Genomic DNA, 18,936 nt, shown 5'->3' with positions numbered 1-18,936 from the left:
AGGGAATGTTGTAGCTGGCTTGATCCTCTATCCAAACCACCCAACTTTCTCTATCTCAGCAATAAGGCTGTTTCACTTTCTTATCATTTGTATGTTCCCTGGGGTAACACTTTTAATATCCTTCAGGAACTTTTCCTTTGCATTCAAAACATAGCTGTTTGGTGCAAGATGCCTAGTTTTTGGTCTGTTTTGGCTCTTGACATGCCTTCTTTGTCGCACTTAATGATAATGAGCTCAAGCTTTTCATTTAAAGTGAGAGACATGCAACTCTTCCTTTCACTTGAACACCTAGGGGACACCAGAGGGTTATTCAGTGGCTTAATTTCAATATTGCTGTATCTCAGGGAATAGGTAGACCCAAGGAGAGGAAGAGAGACAGGGAAACAGCAGATCAGTGGAGCAGTGAGAACACATAAAACGTTTATTCCTTAAGCTTGCCATCTTTTTTTTTTTTTTTTGAAAGAGAGAGAGCACAAGGTAGGAGGGGCAGAGGGAGAGAGAGAATCTTAAACAGGCTGCATGCCCAGCACAGAGTCTGATGTGGGGCTTGATCCCATGACCCTGAGATCATGACCTGAGTTGAAATCAAGAGTTGGTGCTTAACTGACTGAGCCACCCAGGTGTCCTTAAGCTTGCCATCTTACAGGGTGTGGTTTGTGGTACCCCAGAACAATTACTATAGTAACTTAAAAGATCACTGATTACAGACCACCATAACAAATATAATCATGAAAATTTGGAAATATTGTGAGAATTACCAAAATGTGACACAGAAACACAAAGTAAGCAAATGCTGTTGGAAAAATGATGCCAATAGAATGGCTCAATGCAGGAGTGCCAAAAGCTTTCAATTTGTAAAAAACAAAACAAAACAAAACAAAAATGCAACACAATATCTGTGAAGTACAATAAAACAAAGCACAATAAATCAAGGTGTGCCTGTATTACACAACTATAATAATTGTAACAGTAATCACTGGCATAAAGAGAGACACATAGATCAATAGAACATAATAGAGAGCCCAGAAATAAACTCCTGCATATAAGGTCAATCAGTATTTGACAAGGGAGTCAAGAAGAGCCAATGAGGAAAGAACAGTCTCTAACAAATGATGCTGAGAAAACTGGACAACCACATAGAGAAACACAAATAGACCCGTAGCTTAACAGAGATCTTATTTTAAACACTTGGTTGTGCCTCACCTTTCTCCAAATGTTCTGAGTCTCATGACAAGCAATTCAGTTGGTTGATTCCAGCTCTCCATCTTGTCTCTTCCCTTGAACATTCACAGAGCCAGGAGACAGTCAACATGGGGGGGAAGAAGGACATGAGTTCCTAGAAAATCAGAAATTGACTATATTAAAAGTTCTTGACATTTCAGAGACCTCAAGCATTAAATCATATGGTTATTTTAATTTTGATTCCAGCTGTAATTCAAAATTTCATGATGAGAAATGTGTAGACTTTTTAAGATAAATTTATTGCATTTTGAAATAAAGTGACATAATCATATCTTTAAATCTGAACCTTGATACTGTGCAAATTGATTCAAATGTAGACTTTTATTGCTTCTCACACTTATATTCAAATGGTATTGAGTACACAGAAGTAGTATTTGAGAAAGTATACTTTATCATTACCTTGACATATTTAATATCATAACTGTGAATTTTACTAAAAAACTTTGAAATTTATTAAGTTAGCTCGATGCTCTGATTTGAGATTACTGAAGTATATCTGAACTGAAATGTCAAAATATAATACTAAATACTAATATAATACTAAAAATATAAATAGTATAAATACCAAATAATCTTAAAAATAAAAGCATAATGTAACACTACAAATAATACTGTGCATTTTATTTTTTTAAAGATTATTTATTTATTTATTTATTTTTGAGAGAGAGCAAGAGAGAGATTGAGAATGAGCAGGGGGTGGGGGGAGGGACCGAGGGAGAAGCAGACTTCCCACCGAGCAGGGAACCCAGATGCGGGACTCAATCCCAGGAATCTGGGATCATGACCTGAGCCAAAGGCAGAAGCTTAACCAATTGAGCCACCCAGGCACCTCTAAAGTTCTTTAGGTTTAAATAAGAAAAGTGGGCCCTAGTATTCTATGACTCTAATTAACAAAAAATCAAGAATCACCTAGTGATCAAGAACAATATACAGAAATTCAAGCTATTTAAGGATTATTCTTAAAATAAAAATTTTAGTAATATATCTTATATTGTTAAGATCTAGGATATGAGCAGTTCTATTTTACAGTAACACCTCCAGTCTTAAATTTTTTTTCAACTCTGCTCAAAGCACTTTGATTGGTGTTATGAGAGATGTAAAGATGAAGTAGACCCTATCCCTACAAGAAGGAACCTGTAAAGTTTAACTCATGAAGCTTACCAGTAAATAGGTACACTCTCTCCTCCAAGCCACTCCCTTTCTTTCAGCGGAAAACCTTGCATCTTAATTCAAAGAAAGAATTAAGAAATTCATCTCTATCTCTATGAGCCTCCTTTTCTCCCTCCAGGTTTGGAAGAAGAAGGGTCGTGTTCCAGTATGATCCTGACCCTTGGACTTTGGTCCATCTCCTCCCTTCCCCTGAGCTTCCGGGCCTAGGCTCCTCATTATTCTCTCAATGGATTTTGCCTGAGCCTTGTAAAGTGTTGAAGACTTAAAGCAACCAAAAACACAACCTGAGGTATTCTTTCCTTCACTAGGTCCTGTCTATTCCCTTCCAAAGAGTAGCCCACGCCTGCCCTTCCACTTCCTCACATCTTAACCATGTGAGGGCAGAGAGTACTGTTGACATTGTGTTAGTTGTCCTGCTGGATGCCCCACATTCTGGATTTGGCTGATTGCTTCTTCATAGTAGTTTTACTTCGTCCTTCTGGCCAGTCTCTCCTGTAAACTGGAAGTTTGTTCTAATGGCTTAATTAGATTCAGGCTGAACATTTTTGGCAGCACGTTTTTTATAAAAGCATGAAGTTTTCTATGTTACAGGAAGGGCTGTGAGGCTTGAACTCGCCTGTGCCCTTTCGCGGCTGGGTGGGTAAATCCGTATTTGGCACGTGGCTAATTAAATCTTCATCTCACTCATTCTAATTCATTCTTTCTAGGCTTCGTGCCCCCAAGCAAATCTTCAGATTGAAACTTCTTTGCAAAATACCACCAATGGCCAAATCGTTTCTGCGATGTGACCCGGTTGGCCATACCCTGAAAGTGACACAGGGAAGAGGTGTTGCTGAATTGATTACTGTGGTGGGAGACTGGGGTTCAATCCAGCAAGGGACCCTCTGAGGTTCCATACAGAATGCATTTCAGAGCTGTCTCTTTCTTAAAGTTGGGGTCCTGCAGCATGTATCTACCAAGTCCCATCCTTTGTTGCTTAAGGACTGCCCTCGAGGCATTAAGTTCCCCTTGAACTCCTGTGCTGTTGCAAGAGCATTGCCCAAGAGAATGATCTTTCAGAGAAAGCCTCAAGCCAGAAAAGTAAAGTGGACTGTTATCATGGTCTGGGAGTGTCTGCCATAGCTGCAGCTGAAATCAGAGGTTGTTGTGACATGGAACACCACATGCATCTACTAGTGTCTCCAAATCTGATCTGACACCTAGATTCTCAAACACATTGACAGCACTATCCACTTAGTCAACCGTGACAAGAGTCAGCTAATTGCCCCTCTTCAAACTTCTCTTTTTCCTCTTAGTAATAGTGAGAGCTGTTGGGGTGTGGGAAGAGTGAGGGGGCTCAGCAGTAGGTTCCCAGAGAAGAGGGGAGTGGAAAAGAGCTTAGGCCTTCAGGGAGAGAACTCTGACATTCTGAAGGCTTAATTTCTGCCATTTCTAGGAATACTTGTCTTGGCAGAGACAGAACTGAATAACAAGGATGTGACATGTGCATGTGTGTGTGTGTGTGTGTGTGTGTGAGAGAGAGAGAGAAAGAGAGAGAGAGAGAGGAGAGTGTGTGTGTTAAAGGCATCTCAGGGGCACATTTGTTTGTGAAAATTATTATTTGGGATTACATGGAATTTAACTTTTGGGTATGAATTTATTGTGGAAGGAGGATTAGGGAGATTTGAAATGATCATTGTGGCAATAAAGCCTGCATGGTGTTGTGAATTGTTTACATTCGAATACAGGAAGCCTGGACATGTCTCTATTAAACTATATTAGTTTATGAGTCTATTTGGTAATAAAACACTGAGTTTTGGCTGGGTACAGAGCTACCCCTCTAATGACTATTTCCCAGTCCACCTTGCAGCTGGATATGGTGGTATTATTAAATTCTCCCCAGTGGAAAAATGGCAAAATTATGTAAAAGCCCATTAAAAAAGGAATTTTTTTTGCATTTCCTCTCTTTCCCCTTTCCTGCAGGCTGCAACATAGATATAATTTTGGTGAGTGTGCTTTGCCTATGGGGATGAGGATGACTCACTAGGAGTTGGGGGGAAAATGATACAGGAACCTGGGCTCATGAAGAATCTTCCTGGGCAAAACCACCCTGCCAGCGTGTGACTACTCATTTCTGGACTCAACGGAGAGAAACAAGTTTCCATCCTTTATCTTAGGGCCTCTTTGGCACAGAAGTTTGGCTTATACACGAACACAATATCCAAGCAAGAATCTTGGGGAATAGCCTATAGTCCTTCCTTTCTCAGATCCCTACAGCTCCCTCATCCCCAAACATACAATTAGAGGTCCAGCTCAATCTCTGCAACCTCTCATGTCTGCTCCTTCCTCGTCAAGCCCACAACTACTGCCCCTACTAAGGACTGGATCACCTCGCTGGATTGCAACAGCATCCCTTTAACTGTTCTTGCCCCCACAGTCTTATGCTGTCAATATATTCAGAAGATGAATCTCAAGAAAACAAATCCAATTGTGTCAAGTCCCTACTTAAAAATTCTCAGTGAATTCACACCGTATGCAAAAACAGTCATCTCCCTGGCACAGCATATAAAGTTTCCAAGATCTAATGCTAACCAACATTGCCAGCTTGTTCCCATTCCAAACCTCCCCTCCTATCCTAGGATCCGATCAAAACAAAATACATGCCGTAACTTGAACATGCCATCATTGGAACTCTTACTGTCTCTGTAGGAACTATAACTCTTCATTGAGGTTATTTCCTTATCGGTCTTCCTCAACATTCCCATCCCCCAACTTTATCAATTACAAGTGACCATCTACAAGTGGATACCCAGAGTCCCAGGTCCTCTAGGAATTATCTACCAGAGATATCAGAAAATACTGCCTTTTTCCACTGGGGTTTCCAACCTGGTAGGATGTGGGTCTTGGGTGTCCTGGTAATCATTTTGGCTGCCATGTCATAAAACATAGCTTGACTGATGATATAGTAGAGATTGCTATTTATACAATATCTTTCCTCAGCATTCTACAAGAAGGAACCTGTAAAGTTTAACTTGATATATGTTGACCCAGAATAAGACTACCTCTCTCAGGCACTCTTGCAGTTAGGTGTGGCTACGTGGTTAAGACCCAGCCAGTGTCATGTGCCTGGAAGTGATGTACACACTTTCCCTTACAGGGAAGGGTCATGTCTACTTCCTCTCCTCTTCCTTATAGCTTCTTCCCCTTCCTTCCTTATATAGTCATGGACATGAGTGTGAACTCGCTTGGACCATGGGGACCAGAACACTCCAGGGATAGCAGAATGGGAAAGCAGAAAGCCTGTTCTCAGGTGACTTTCTAGATGAGGGGAGACATAACAGATTGTAGGATTTATATGAGAATCTTCTTATTAAAACAACTATAGGGTCTCCACATACATACAACCACAGATCATAACTAATATATAAGATGAGAGGAAAACATCACCCCTGATATCTTCTCTACACAAAGAAAGCCATAAGGACATGGAGACTCTGACCAGACTGTGCCTTGAAGTGAGGGCCATTGCTCTTTGCTAATTACCCCAGAATTAAGGAATAGTATTCTCCCCAACCCCCAATATTCCCAATATATGGTGGTTTCAAGCAGCTATAATTGCTCTGGGGGTGAGACTCTAAAAGGTTGGTTCCATTGGAGAGGTGGCTGTCCAGAGTAGGAATGGTTAGAGGAAGTATGTCCCAAAATGGGGGAAATGGTATGCAACAATGTCTGTCCCTCACTCTCCCTATGTCTTAGACCATGGTTAGGCCATTAAGGTTAAAGAAGCAAGGAACAGCAGCTGATGGAATAGATATGGGTGACAGAATGGCCCAGAGTCAGGGAAAGGGCGCAAACTCTATTGCCTATCTGGTACTGTAAGACTTGGCAGCTTCTGTGAATACTATTTTTATTTCTTCGTTAAATAAATTAAAAAAAAAAAACAAAACCCAAAACAAAAAACTGGTTTGTATATATTTAACCATCTTGATGGTTCTAAAAATAGCTTATCAATTCTCTTAGGATTGCTACTCACATTTTCTAGGAATAATTTTGCCTAATACTTCCCTGCTTTATCATATTTGCTATAATGAATATTCTTTTAAAATTAGTTGTAATGATGAAAAGGTGTTTAAGATGTGGGTGAGATCTGATGAGAGGACAGAGGCAAAGTAAAACACCTAAGAAGCATACAACATAAAATCATTCCAACAGTTCAAATGTAAGCAGACTAGGGATGTCTACATTCTGGTTACCACACTTCAGGATTTCAAAGACAAACTTTCTTTTAAAATTTAGTGGACTGATATAGAGATGCAAATTTTTTATATTTCCAACTTATGAACGTTAAAACAAATTCAATTAAATAATTTTAGTTTACGACTCATTTGTCATGCTTTATCTATTTTCCTTATATCAGCAAATTGACAAAATGACATCAGGCAAAGCACTGGTTCCTAGTTTAAAGAGCAGCGAGCAGCAAACTGATTATATTTTAAATAGAGTCCTTATGGTTAAATGTCCTTTTCCAACCACCTGTTAACCTGGTCATTATGAGATAAAGAACTCTTGCCACTTAGGTGTATGTCTAATAAACAGCTGCGATGTTGGCAGTTTGACACATCCAGAACCTATATTTTGCTTTGAATTCTCATTATACAATCTTCCTAGACAGTAATCATATACATAACATATATGCATAACTCTTCAAATCAAAGCTTTCAAATAGATTAGCTCATTTGATTAATTTCTTTTGATTATTTCTTTAAATCAAATTTAGTTATTTAACTATTCTTGTGTTAATCGATCATGGAGAAATTTGAACTGCAGAAATGTCAACTCTGTCTCAGTTCTGAGGTACCCCTTCATATTCACATCCCTTTCAGATGGTAAATGTATATAATTTCTTTAGCTCTATTTTAGGAATGACGTAATAATGCTCTTCTCCCTCTTACAAACATTTGAGCAATATGCCTTGTGAAAAAAGGTGAATTCTTTTTTGTAGAAGTGTTCTTGGGACTCTGTCACAAGTGTTCTTATCCTGGGTGTGGGGAAGATCTTCAGAAGTGTCATAACACCCTTGAAATTATAAAAACATGAACATATACAAGTGACAATCTTCAAGTGGAGTAAGTCAAAAGCTTTCATCACATTCTCAATAAGATCCAGGTACAAAACAGAAAAAACATTGCAACAACAGAAGGGAAGTATAATTTAAATTTAATCCTAAACCCAATTAAACAAGTTATTTGCTAACTTAGTTTTTTATCTTTCTGAAAATGCCAATGACATCATTTGAACTGTATAAGTATTTAAAATAATTTGGGTTCTCTGAGTTTTTCAGACTATAGGCATAAACATACAAAAAAACCAATTAAGATCTTTCTAAATCCTACACAGAATAGCTTTGCAAACAATATTATATTGAGCATTTGCTAACAGGTGTAATTGTAAAACTGAGACAAAGCTGCTTTCCTGTCAAGAAGAGATTTCACCACTGCTGGTTGTGTCACTCACTGCACAAGCAAGGGTTTTATACATTTAGCAGGAACACTAATTAAGAGGTCAGAAGGTCTGGGTTCCAGTGCCATTTTTATTTGTAACTAACCATATACAAATCACTTATCTATGAAATAATGGTTAACATCTATCCCCTAATTCACAAATATATCATGAAGCCAAAGTCTTCCCCAAAAAACTACTTTTTAAACCACATTACTGTTAATTAGCTTATACTTAACTCAAACGATGAAAATGATAAATTGCAGAATTTGTCTTTTATCAATCAGTTGCATACTTTAATTCTGCAGATGGATAATCTGACTGAGATCGGCACTGTCCTATTTCAACCTTACAAAACAAAAAGCTATCAACAAGAAGCTACTGGTGAAGAAAAGCTGGCCAAAATATAACACTCCTAATAAATATCTTTCTAAGTTGAAACCAGTGCTTTTAACATCCTGATACCAAATGGAAAAGTTAGCCTTAGGCCACTAAAGCATGTTTGCTGTTTTGAGAGAACACAGTCTTAAGAACACACTGCTAGAGCAAGAATCTTATTTCACTAGAAATAATGTTAAACAGGAATGTCTTATGAACTCTTCAGATGCCCAATCAAAATGGCTAAGAAAACATTTGTGTGCTTGGTTTTTTTTAATCCTTTTCTCTCTCCCTCTTTTTTTCATTCAAAATTCAGTTCCCTATCCTGGGGCACACTCCTCAGTACTCTGATGTGGTGTAAGCAATGTTAGCATTCGGTCACTAGAGAATAAACATATAAGAGGAATTAACATTTTGAACAAAGATGCAAAAAGAGGATCTAAGTCAGTACAGAAAAATTTATAGACTATAAGCATCTTATATGTACATCACTTATCATGGATATGTGTTGTGGCAGTCCTATGTACTCACAGACCCTCAAAAGGTAAGCACCTCTATTTCTCTGTATTTAACAATATCAATTTTGTGTGATTTAGTCTCTAGTTCTGGACTTTCCCTTACTTTATGGTGACACAAAAACAAAAAGACAAAAAACAAAGACTGGAGCATGGTTCACAGAGAAATACAGAACAGATACAAATACCCTAATAAAATAACCATGTATACCATTGCTAGGGAATATTTTAGAGGAAACATATGTTCACTATTAGCCCCAAATGCCATCATCCACTTATGTTCTTTAACTGTCAACTTTTAATACAAAAATAACTTTGAGATGATAATCATATACAGTGACTTACAAAACTTGACAGAACATTTCAATGCTACACAAAACAGCTCCATACACAGTTTGAAGTTTTAAAGTTCTCTGCTGGCACTTGATTTTATAGTTGGTAGATGCAGTAACTACTGATCTCAATGAAATACCCTTTTTAGCTTAAATGTATTTTCAAAACCAGTATCACCTCATAAAAACGGTAAAGAATAAATCACTTCCTGCTGAAGCATCCTCTAAGATGAACACCAAAACTATACAGCCAAAATATTTTAGGGAAGCATATAAACTTTTTAAGACTAGGTATGACCAATAGATTAAAATTTACATTACTCAATCATATGTCCAGTGAAAAAAAGGATTGTTCCTTTGATTCGATGAAGCATGTATCAGGTATAGATGAAATGTATGATCTTACAAAGCAAGTTACTTTTTTCTTTCTGGTTTAGAAGGGTGTTTAAATAATTGGTGACACTATTGGAATGGATGTTTTTTAAAATAGAAAAATGGTCACATTTAGCAACTACATGTTATATTCCAAAATTAAAAGTGAAATTTCTTTTAAAGCAGTGGAATCCTGATTTTTTTTTTTACTTTCTGTGAGCTCTTAAGACCATTCTGCACATTATCAAAATGAAATCCCATTTTATAACACACATATATATATTTACATATATATATCCAAATTTTTTTCCTTGCAGAAGGGGCGAAAACCAAACCAAATTTAACAAACTATACTAACAATAATACTAAAAACTGGCTAGCTCAAAATTTGGGAAATCTACTACTTTCATTATTCTGAAGGAAAAGATAAACCTTCAAAACCCTACCAACAATTTCTAATCCAATTTTCTACTTTTAAAAATTGAAAAAGTTAAATTCTTTGTGGCACTAAATAGAATTAAAAAGTTAAAAGACTAAAGTAGATAATCAAAATATAAAGAGTATAGCTAACCAAAACAATCCATTGGTGCAACAAATACTTGAACAATGAAAAAAACCACCATTCTAATCAATTATATAGTTCATTTTTGCATATTTTAATCTCGATTTTTAGCACAGTAAATTATTATATAGGTTGATTTCATGGACTATTTAAATTTTGTAACATTACATTAGTAATTCAAACATTACCCTTTCTAAACCAAATCTGCAGTCCTAATCAACACTTTTTTTTTCAAGAAAAGGAAATCTTTTAAAGATACATTCCATAGCAGTAGAAACATTTTAGTGCTTCAAAATATTTACAAAGAACCCTGCTGATCCTGTGCATTTCGCTGAGGTGCTACCTGCACCCAGACTTCATCATCAGAAAAAGAACTTGAACTTCCTGACTCTGAGTCCAGCTCACTGAATCCATCTAAGTCCCATTCAGTACTAGACTCACTCCGTGCATCATCTTCCTCAGTGATGAAACTCTGTCCAGGTTCCAGGCAGGAAGGATACACACGAGCACAGAGGCAAATAAAGCCAGAGTCAAACTGCAAAAGGCCTAGCATGGTCCCTATATTAATCCACTGGTCTTCCCTAGTATCGTATTCATAAACAGTCACCCGGTTTTTTTTCCATTGAGGGGTGGTAGAAGTGATGAGAAGCAACTTTTGGCCATGATTGACAATCTGGTAGTTGTGGGTCTCTGAGTCCAAGGGAATATTACTAATCCGCCTCCATTCTCCCCTGGCTGGGTTATAGACCTTCATGACTGGGATGTCACAGATACAATAGATCTCATCATTGAAGACACAGGCTTCCTGAAAGTCACTACGTTTAAGAGAAGCACAGTTCAGCCACGTATTGTGGCTAGGATCATAGTAGAGCATGCGCTTACTGTTCACAGCGTAAAGATAGTTTTGAACCACTATTAGTTCAAAGGAATAGAAGGAATGGGGTACAGGAGCCACAAATGCCCACTGGTTCCTCTGAACACTGTAGCATTCTACTTCCTTCAGTTTAACTCCAGTAATCGGGTCTCGCCCACCCAAAATGTAGATGTAGCCATTGAGGTAGGCCACGTCCATGCCCTCCCGACACAGCAGGCGGTCGGCAAGCTGCTGCCAGCTGTTCTGGGCTGGCTTGTACACCCACAGGTCCTTCCTGGGCTGAGCGGCCAGGTAGATGTCGTGGTCTGGAGAGACACAGACAGCTGAGGAGGTGATAGTCTTAGTGTGAGCCAAGCTGGTTAAAGGGGATGGCATTGTGTAAATGTCCCCTGAGTATGGGTCATAGCAGAGAAAGGGATCTCTAGGATGTCCAAAGAAGATCACCATCTCCTTGGCACACATACCCAGTCTCTGGGGGGGATTTTCTGCTGTGGGTACAACAGAGCTGTTGCTGCTATCTGGCTTCGGCACCAGCGACTTGCACAACTTGTCACCATATCGCATCTGCAGGGCCCCTTCAATAAGGTCCAGACAGTACTTCTTGACAATGGGCTTGGTTAACAGCCCTTCCAGGTAATCCTGATCTTCATCTCTGAAGTGCGTCCAGCGGACACATTTGAAGACTTCCGCAGCGCTGGGGCCCCGCTCCTTGGGAGCCGCCTCCAACCACTGCACCGCCACATGACACACGGTCCGCTCACTCTCGATATCTAGACTATCCAGACGCAGGACAGCCTGCAGCTGGGCCAAGCTCAGATCTGCCAGACTCTCCTCCCTTACTGAACCCATTCGGCTGAGCTGCTTAAAATTGTGAGCTATAAAGGACTGGGCCTGTGATCGCAGCTTGTGATGGTCAAAGGCGTCGGCAAACTTGAGGATGGCGGTGCAGTTGGCCAGGTCAAGGCGGCGGGCTAGGAAGGAGGCACAGGCTTCCCGTACGTACTCGAGCTGTAACATGTCAGAGGCCGCATAAAGGCGTTGCACGTTGGCCTCACTTAGCGACACGCGACCGGTGTAGCAGTAGTCGACCAGCACCTCGAAGGACTCGGCATCCACATCATGCATGGTCACACTCGCCTGCTGGCTCTCGTACATGCCACCGGTGAACATGCTCTTGAAGTAGGGACACGCAGCAGCCAGCACGTTCCGGTTGCAGGAAAAAAGGCGGCCGGTGCCAGGGCCGCTACCAGGCGTCACCACCTCGATGGTCACATCACATAACAGCCGCGCGTCGTAGAAGGACTTCAGCTGTGCCAGGAGGGCTGCAGAATGAGCCGTGTCCTTCAGCTCCTCCGGGCCCGTGAAAAAAGCTGAAACAGAAGGCTTGGAAATTCTCTTGGGTCGCCTCCCGCCGCGGGGACTGGCCAGGCGGCGAGAGCGCGGAGCTTCTTCCCGGGACTGCATGGTGGAGATGGCGGCGGGGTACGAGGGCGAGAATGGGTGCAAGGACCGGGCTCTGGCTCCTCCTCGCCCTCTTCTCGCGGGCGCTAGATCGCGGCGTCCCTGAATAGACTGCAGGGGCCGCACTTACTCAACTCAGCCCTGCGCCGCGGTGCCGCCTCCCTTTATCGCGTAGACAGTGCCTGACTCACCCTCTTCCAGTTCCGCGCCCTTTCTCCGCCTCAGCTCGTTTACAGCACCCGCTGGACGGAACCAAGAGAGCCGCCACTGCCGCGCTGGCAAGACCGGTAGGCGTCCAAGAGCACTACGGCTCCCAGACTGCCTTTCGCGCCTCGAGGCATGCCGGGGCCCTCCAGACTCAAGGGGATAAGCGGACGGACCCAGGCCGCTGTGCATGTTGGGAGTGGTAGTTTGAGTAATATCGCGAGGTTTCTTGGGGAGGACTGTTTTAGCTAACAGAATTTGAAATTGTTAGTTCTCCTGGATTTGTTGGTTTGGAGGATTGGCTTTGAAGTTCCAGGATAAAATCTCCGTTTTAGTATTCGTTAATTGTGTGACATCTCTTTGAGAACTTATCACTCTTTGTGAAGTGGGGATAATAGTTTTCATGGGATTGTGTGAGAGTGGAATGAGATAAATTGCATAGGACACAGGGCGCTTCAATAAATATTTGTTGGTTAGAATAATTACATGCTTACACCGGGCCTAGAATATAAAGATTCAATCTTTGTTAGCTTTTTTGGGGGGGAAGAGGGGAATTTATTTTAAAAAAATGAGGTACCTACAACATGTGAAACCATGAGCAATTTCCGCAAAAAAACTTAGTTTTTAATGTTGCTTCTTTTGAAGGGTTCTGAAGGTTATTACAATATTTTCAATACTAAACGATATCCATAAGTTCATTGGGATGTCTTAGACAGAGATGAGGTCCTAGAGAACAGCATTTATAGGTGGCCTCCAAAAAGCGTATCAGGCATATTACACAGGTGGGTCTTCACGTCTCACCAAATCAATACTTCCTCCAGGGGAGCAAGATTATTTTCATAAGCACTTAATATGAGTGTTTTCGTGTCATCTAACACTGCTCATTTGACTTCCTTTCCACAAATCAGTTGAAGATTATAGAGTTGTCTTTATCAAGGAGTTTAAACGGGAGTTTTAAATTAAAAACATTTAAACACACAGACCTTGTACAAAAGCACAAGATCCTCAAAGCTCCGTATTCATGCATGCCCTAATATTTTGAATTAATATAGTCAACCTATGCTTTACAAAACTGTTTATATATGTATTGATCAATATTCTTAGTTAAATCATCAAAATCAAGTGCTTAGAGATTGGGTTTTGTGTCGTTTTTTATTTTTTTTATTTTTAAAGATTTTATTTATGTATTTGAGAGAGAGAAGAGAGAGAAAGAGCACATGAGAAGGGGAAGGGTCAGAGGGAGAATCAGACTCCCTGCCAAGCAGGGAGCCTGATGCGAGACTCAATCCCGGGACTCCAGGATCATGACCTGAGCTGAAGGCAGTCGCTTAACCAACTGAGCCACCCAGGCGCCTCTTGTGTCGTTTTTAAAAAAGGGAACTTTTACTTAAAAAAGCAGGTTGCTCTTGCCACTAGCTTGTCATGCGTTACCATAGCTTAATGAAATCTTTGTTATTACATTGATGGGTGGATAACACATGGCAGGAGGATAACTCAAATTGTTTTGTTCTCTTGTCCTATTAGCTGAAGAGTTTCTATTGGGAATACTCCAGGATAGAGACATTAAGACATTAAGAGACATACTGGGCTCTAGTATCTCCTCTATAGGGTTGTTGGGTACCCCTTAGATACACTTAAGATAATTACTAGGTCATTAGTAACACTGATTGCTTTGTCACCTGCACTAAAACAGCTGGGGAAAAAGCAATTACAATTTTTTTTACATTGGTAAAATATACAGTAGTTACCATTTTGAACAATTCTTTAAGAGTACATTTATCTGGCATTAACTACATTCACTGGTTTTGCAACCATCACCACCACCCATCTCCAGAGCTCTTCATCTTGCAGAACTGAAGCTTTGTACCCATTCACAGTAACTCTCCTTTCCCCTTTCCCCCAACCCCCTACTAACCACCATTCTACTTTCTGTCTCTGAATTTGACCAATTCAGGTAATGCATATCAGTTCAGTGATTGATTTTTAACTTCCTGATATCTGCCCTTTGTTAGTTGGTTTAGATTACCTTTTACGCAATCCAAAGTATTTAGCAGGCACTGTGCCCTAAGGTCAAGAGCTGTGCGGAACTTTGTGATGCTGCGAACATTTTCTCTGTGCTGACTGATAAGGTAGCCGCAAGCCACAGGTAGCTCTTGAGTACTTCAAACGTGGCTAGTGCAACTGAGGAAGTGAATTTAACATTTTATTTTTTTAAAGATTTTTTAAAAAATTTATTTATTTGACAGAGAGAGAGACAGCGAGAGAGGGAACACAAGCAGGGGGAGTGGGAGAGGGAGAAGCAGGCCTCCCCGCCGAGCAGGGAGCCTGAAGTGGGCCTCCATCCCAGGACCCTGGGATCATGACCCGAGCCAAAGGCAGATGCCCAATGACTGAGCCACCCAGGCGCCCCTTATTTATTTATTTTAAAGATTTTATTTATTTGACAGAGAGACACAGCGAGAGAGGGAACACAAGCAAGGGGAGTGGGAGAGGAAGAAGCAGGCTTCCCGCTGAGCAGGGAGCCTGATGCGGGGCTCAGGACTTGATCCCAAAGGCAGACGCTTAACGACTGAGCCACCCAGGTGCCCCTGAATTTAACATTTTAGAAACCTAGCATTGGTATCACTGCAATTCAACGGGAAGAGGAAAGTCTGTTCAACAAATGGTGTTAAACAACCAGTTCACGATGTAAAAAAAAAAAGAGAAAAAGAACTTTGACCCTTAGCTTATTCCACACACACAAAATTCTAAATGGATCTTAACATTAAACAGAGAAGTGAAAACTCTAATACTTCTAAAAGAAAATACAGAAAGCTATCTCTGACTCTGAGGTAGGCAGACATTTCAGGACACAAAAAACATTAATCATAAAAAAATGATAAAGTGAACTTCAACAAAATTACAAGCTTTTGCCTTTCAAAAGGCAGTGAAAAAAATAAAAAGACAAGTCATAGTCTGCAATTTATTTATTTATTTATTTATTTATTTATTTATTTATATTTGTAGGGGTGCCTCGCTGACTCAGTCGGAAGGGCATGTGACTCTTGGAGTTGTGAGTTCAAGCCCCACACTGGGTGTAGAAATTACTTAAATAAATGAAACTTAAAAAAAAATATTTGTGATACATAAACTCAATAGTCACTAAAAACATGAGAAAGCTCCTCAATGTCATTCATCCTCAGATGAATGCAAATTAAATTCATGAGAAAACACTGTATATCTAAGAGAATGGCTAAATTTAAAAAGGTCAAAAATGCTAAATGTTGGTGATGATAGGGAGCCTTTGGAACCTTCATATACTAACAATAGGAATATAATTTGGTATATCTATTTTAGAAAACTGGTAGTTTCTTTGGATGTTAAACACTCAGTAATTTCCCCTAAGCATTTATTTGCCCAAAGGAAATTAAAACATATGTCCGCAAAAGACTTGTGCAGGAATGTTCACAGTACCTTCATCTATAATAGCCAAAAACTGGAAACAATCCACATGTGCATCAATAGGAGAATGAAAAAAATTAATTCTGGTATATCCATACAGTGTACTACTACTCAGAAATAAAAAGATACAACCTTTGATATGTGCCAGTGTGAGGTTTCAAAACTTTTATGTTGATCTAAAGAAGCGAGATATGCAAGAGTACACAGTGTATGTGAAGTTCCAGAATAGTGAAAATAAGTTATGGTGACTATAAATCATTTAAGAAAAAATCATATTAGAGGCTGCCACTGTTCGGGGAAGGGGTTTTGGCAGGTTGCTGGATCAACTGGAAAGGAATGCAAGGGAAGTTTCAGGGATGAGGTAAATGTCCTCTTCTTGCTTGGGCTGGTGGTTACACGGGTGTATGCCATTAACAAACTCAACTGTCTCTTAAGGTCTGTGCATTTAATTTACTATCAATTATACCTTCTCTTAGGAGCCACTTCATAATTGCTGGCACTAAAAGTTGCAGAATTCTTTGCCAGGAAATTGTGAAGATCATTCAGTCATTAAGAATCTCTTCTTTTAGAGTGTATAGATCAACACTGCTCCAGTTCTCAAGGTGGCACTCCATATAAATGGGACAAAGGTGATTCAGGGCAACCTTTGAGGAATTCACACACTGGGGTCTTTCAAATTTGTAGAGTAGCTGAGCGCCCAACATTACATTCCAATTTTTTAAAATTCCTGCCACAACCTCATTAACAGTATAGTCCTTATTTTCTGTGTTTCCTCAAGATTTCTTATAATTTGCATAATCCTTTACAATGGAATCCATATTCTTCTTGACAGGAAGATAGAACTGTTTTTGCCTGGTAATTACGCCTCAGTCATTAACAATCCATGGTTTTTTTTTAATTAAAAAAATTTTTATGAAAGATTTTTATTTGAGTGAGTGAGAGCGAGAGAGATCACAGAGGGAGAGGGAGATGCAGACTCAGCTGTTGAGCAGAGAGTCCAATGCAGGGCTCAATCCCAGGACCCTGAGATCATGACCTGAGCTGAAGGCAGACGCCTAACCTACCGAGCCACCCAGGCACCCCAACAATCCATGATTTTAGTTCTTCAGAAATCTTTAACTTCAGGGCGCCTGGGTGGCTCAGTCGTTAAGTGTCTGCCTTCGGCTCAGGTCATGATCCCAGGGTCCTGGGATGGAGCCCCGCATCGGGTTCCCTGCTCCGCAGGAAGCCTGCTTCTCCCTCTCTCACTCCCCTTGCTTGTGTTCCCTCTCTTGCTGTGTTTGTCAAATAAATAAATAAAATCATTAAAAAAAAAATCTTTAACTTCAACTCTGTTCATGTTTCCAGCAGCAGGATCTACTCTGGCCCTTTTCTTCTTCTGAGGCTGAGGCTCACTGGTACTGCCACCATTTCCATTTCTGGGTGACTTCAACGTTCTTACAGATCAGACATCCTCTTTCCTGGGGCAACGCCTCTCATCTTCCCCTCTGATTGTTGCTCCTTATTGACATTGTGTGTGTGTGTGTGTGTGTGTGTGTGTGTGTGTGTGTGTGTGTGTGTGTGTGTGTGTGTGTGTGTGTCTGACTTCTTCAAGTTCTGTTTCTGCAGATGGTTTCCCTGCATCTGAGTACTCGCTTTCTGGAACTCCTTCATCCCAACCACTGTAATGAATATAGTATTTCACTTGTTTGTTCTTTATGGCAATTTTTACACACTTTGTTTCATAAAGAAGCCCACGCAAGCACAGCACTCACTCACCTCCCCAGAATTTAGGCTTCATGCAATTTATAAGTCTCCATTGCCACCTCCTCCCACCCCGCGAAAGTTAGGCCCTTTCTCTCCACAACCTCTAATTCAGGCCTGTTGTGCACGCAGGGGCTGCTAGTTTGTCATCCTGGGCCCCATCTGTATTGTTTTTCACTCTCATTTCTATTTTTTTAAATTTTTTTTAAAGATTTTTATTTATTTATTAGACAGAGAAAGACACAGTGAGAGAGGGAACACAAGCAGAGGGAGTGGGAGAGGGAGAAGCAGGCTTCCCGCTGAGCAGGGAGCCTAATGTGGGGCTCTATCCCAGGACCCTGGGATCATGACCTGAGCCAAAGGCAGACGCCTAATGACTGAGCCACCCGGGCACCCCGAGATTAAGAGTTTCTTATGGTTTGTCTCCCTCTCTGGTTTCGTCTTGTTTCATTTTTCCCTCCCTTCCCCTATGATCCTCTGTCTTGTTTCTCAAATTCCTCGTATCAGTGAGATCATATAATACTTGTCTTTCTCTGATCGTCTTCTTTTGCTTAGCATAATATCCTCTAGTTCTATCCACGTCATTGCAAATGGCAAGATTTCCTTTTTTTGGATGGCTGCATAATATTCCATTGTATATATATATATACCACATCTTCTTTATCCATTGATCTGTTGATGGACATCTAGGCTCTTTCTATAGTTTGGCTATTGTGGACATTGCTGCTATAAACATTGGGGTGCATGTGCCCCTTTGGATCACTACATTTGTATCTTTGGGGTAAATACCCAGTAGTGCAATGCAAGAATTTTTTTAGAAAAGATTTTATTTACTTATTTGAGCTGAGCAGGGAGCCCGAAGTGGGGCTTGATCCCAGGACCCCAGGATCATGACATGAGCTGAAGGCAGATGCCCAACTGACTGAGCCACCCAGGCACCCCATAAATGCAATGAATTATCACAAAATGAATACACCTGTGTAACACCACTCAGGTTAAGAAAGTTAAGAAATAAGACATTACCAGCATCCCAGAAGCAGCCCCCTCCACATCCTCCTAATCACTATTGACCCCTAACACAAGAGTAAGATGTTTAATATTATTTTGTTAGTCATCATACATTACATCAATTTTTGATGTAGTGTTCCATGATTCACTGTTTGC

General features: G+C 40.4%; 1 protein-coding gene and 1 pseudogene across 1 annotated transcript; both read right to left on the bottom strand.

The window, feature by feature from the left end:
• Nucleotides 1-10,119: 10,119 nt before the first annotated feature.
• Nucleotides 10,120-12,689, bottom strand: LOC114211449 (kelch repeat and BTB domain-containing protein 7). The gene has a single exon (XM_028106053.2). The coding sequence runs from the start codon at nt 12,385-12,387 to the stop codon at nt 10,348-10,350; it is 2,040 nt and encodes a 679-aa protein (XP_027961854.1). The 5' UTR covers nt 12,388-12,689; the 3' UTR covers nt 10,120-10,347.
• A 3,478-nt stretch (nt 12,690-16,167) lies between these two features.
• On the bottom strand, nt 16,168-17,809 carry LOC114210303 (mortality factor 4-like protein 1 pseudogene; annotated as a pseudogene).
• Nucleotides 17,810-18,936: the final 1,127 nt, after the last annotated feature.

Source organism: Eumetopias jubatus, unplaced genomic scaffold, assembly GCF_037043125.1.
Source record: "Eumetopias jubatus isolate StellerSeaLion01/CBP00866 unplaced genomic scaffold, mEumJub1_p1.0 scaffold_3, whole genome shotgun sequence".
Classification (NCBI taxonomy): domain Eukaryota; kingdom Metazoa; phylum Chordata; class Mammalia; order Carnivora; family Otariidae; genus Eumetopias; species Eumetopias jubatus.
The sequence above is the reverse complement of the archived record's forward strand: the minus strand, read 5'-3'. Positions and strand labels throughout refer to the sequence as shown.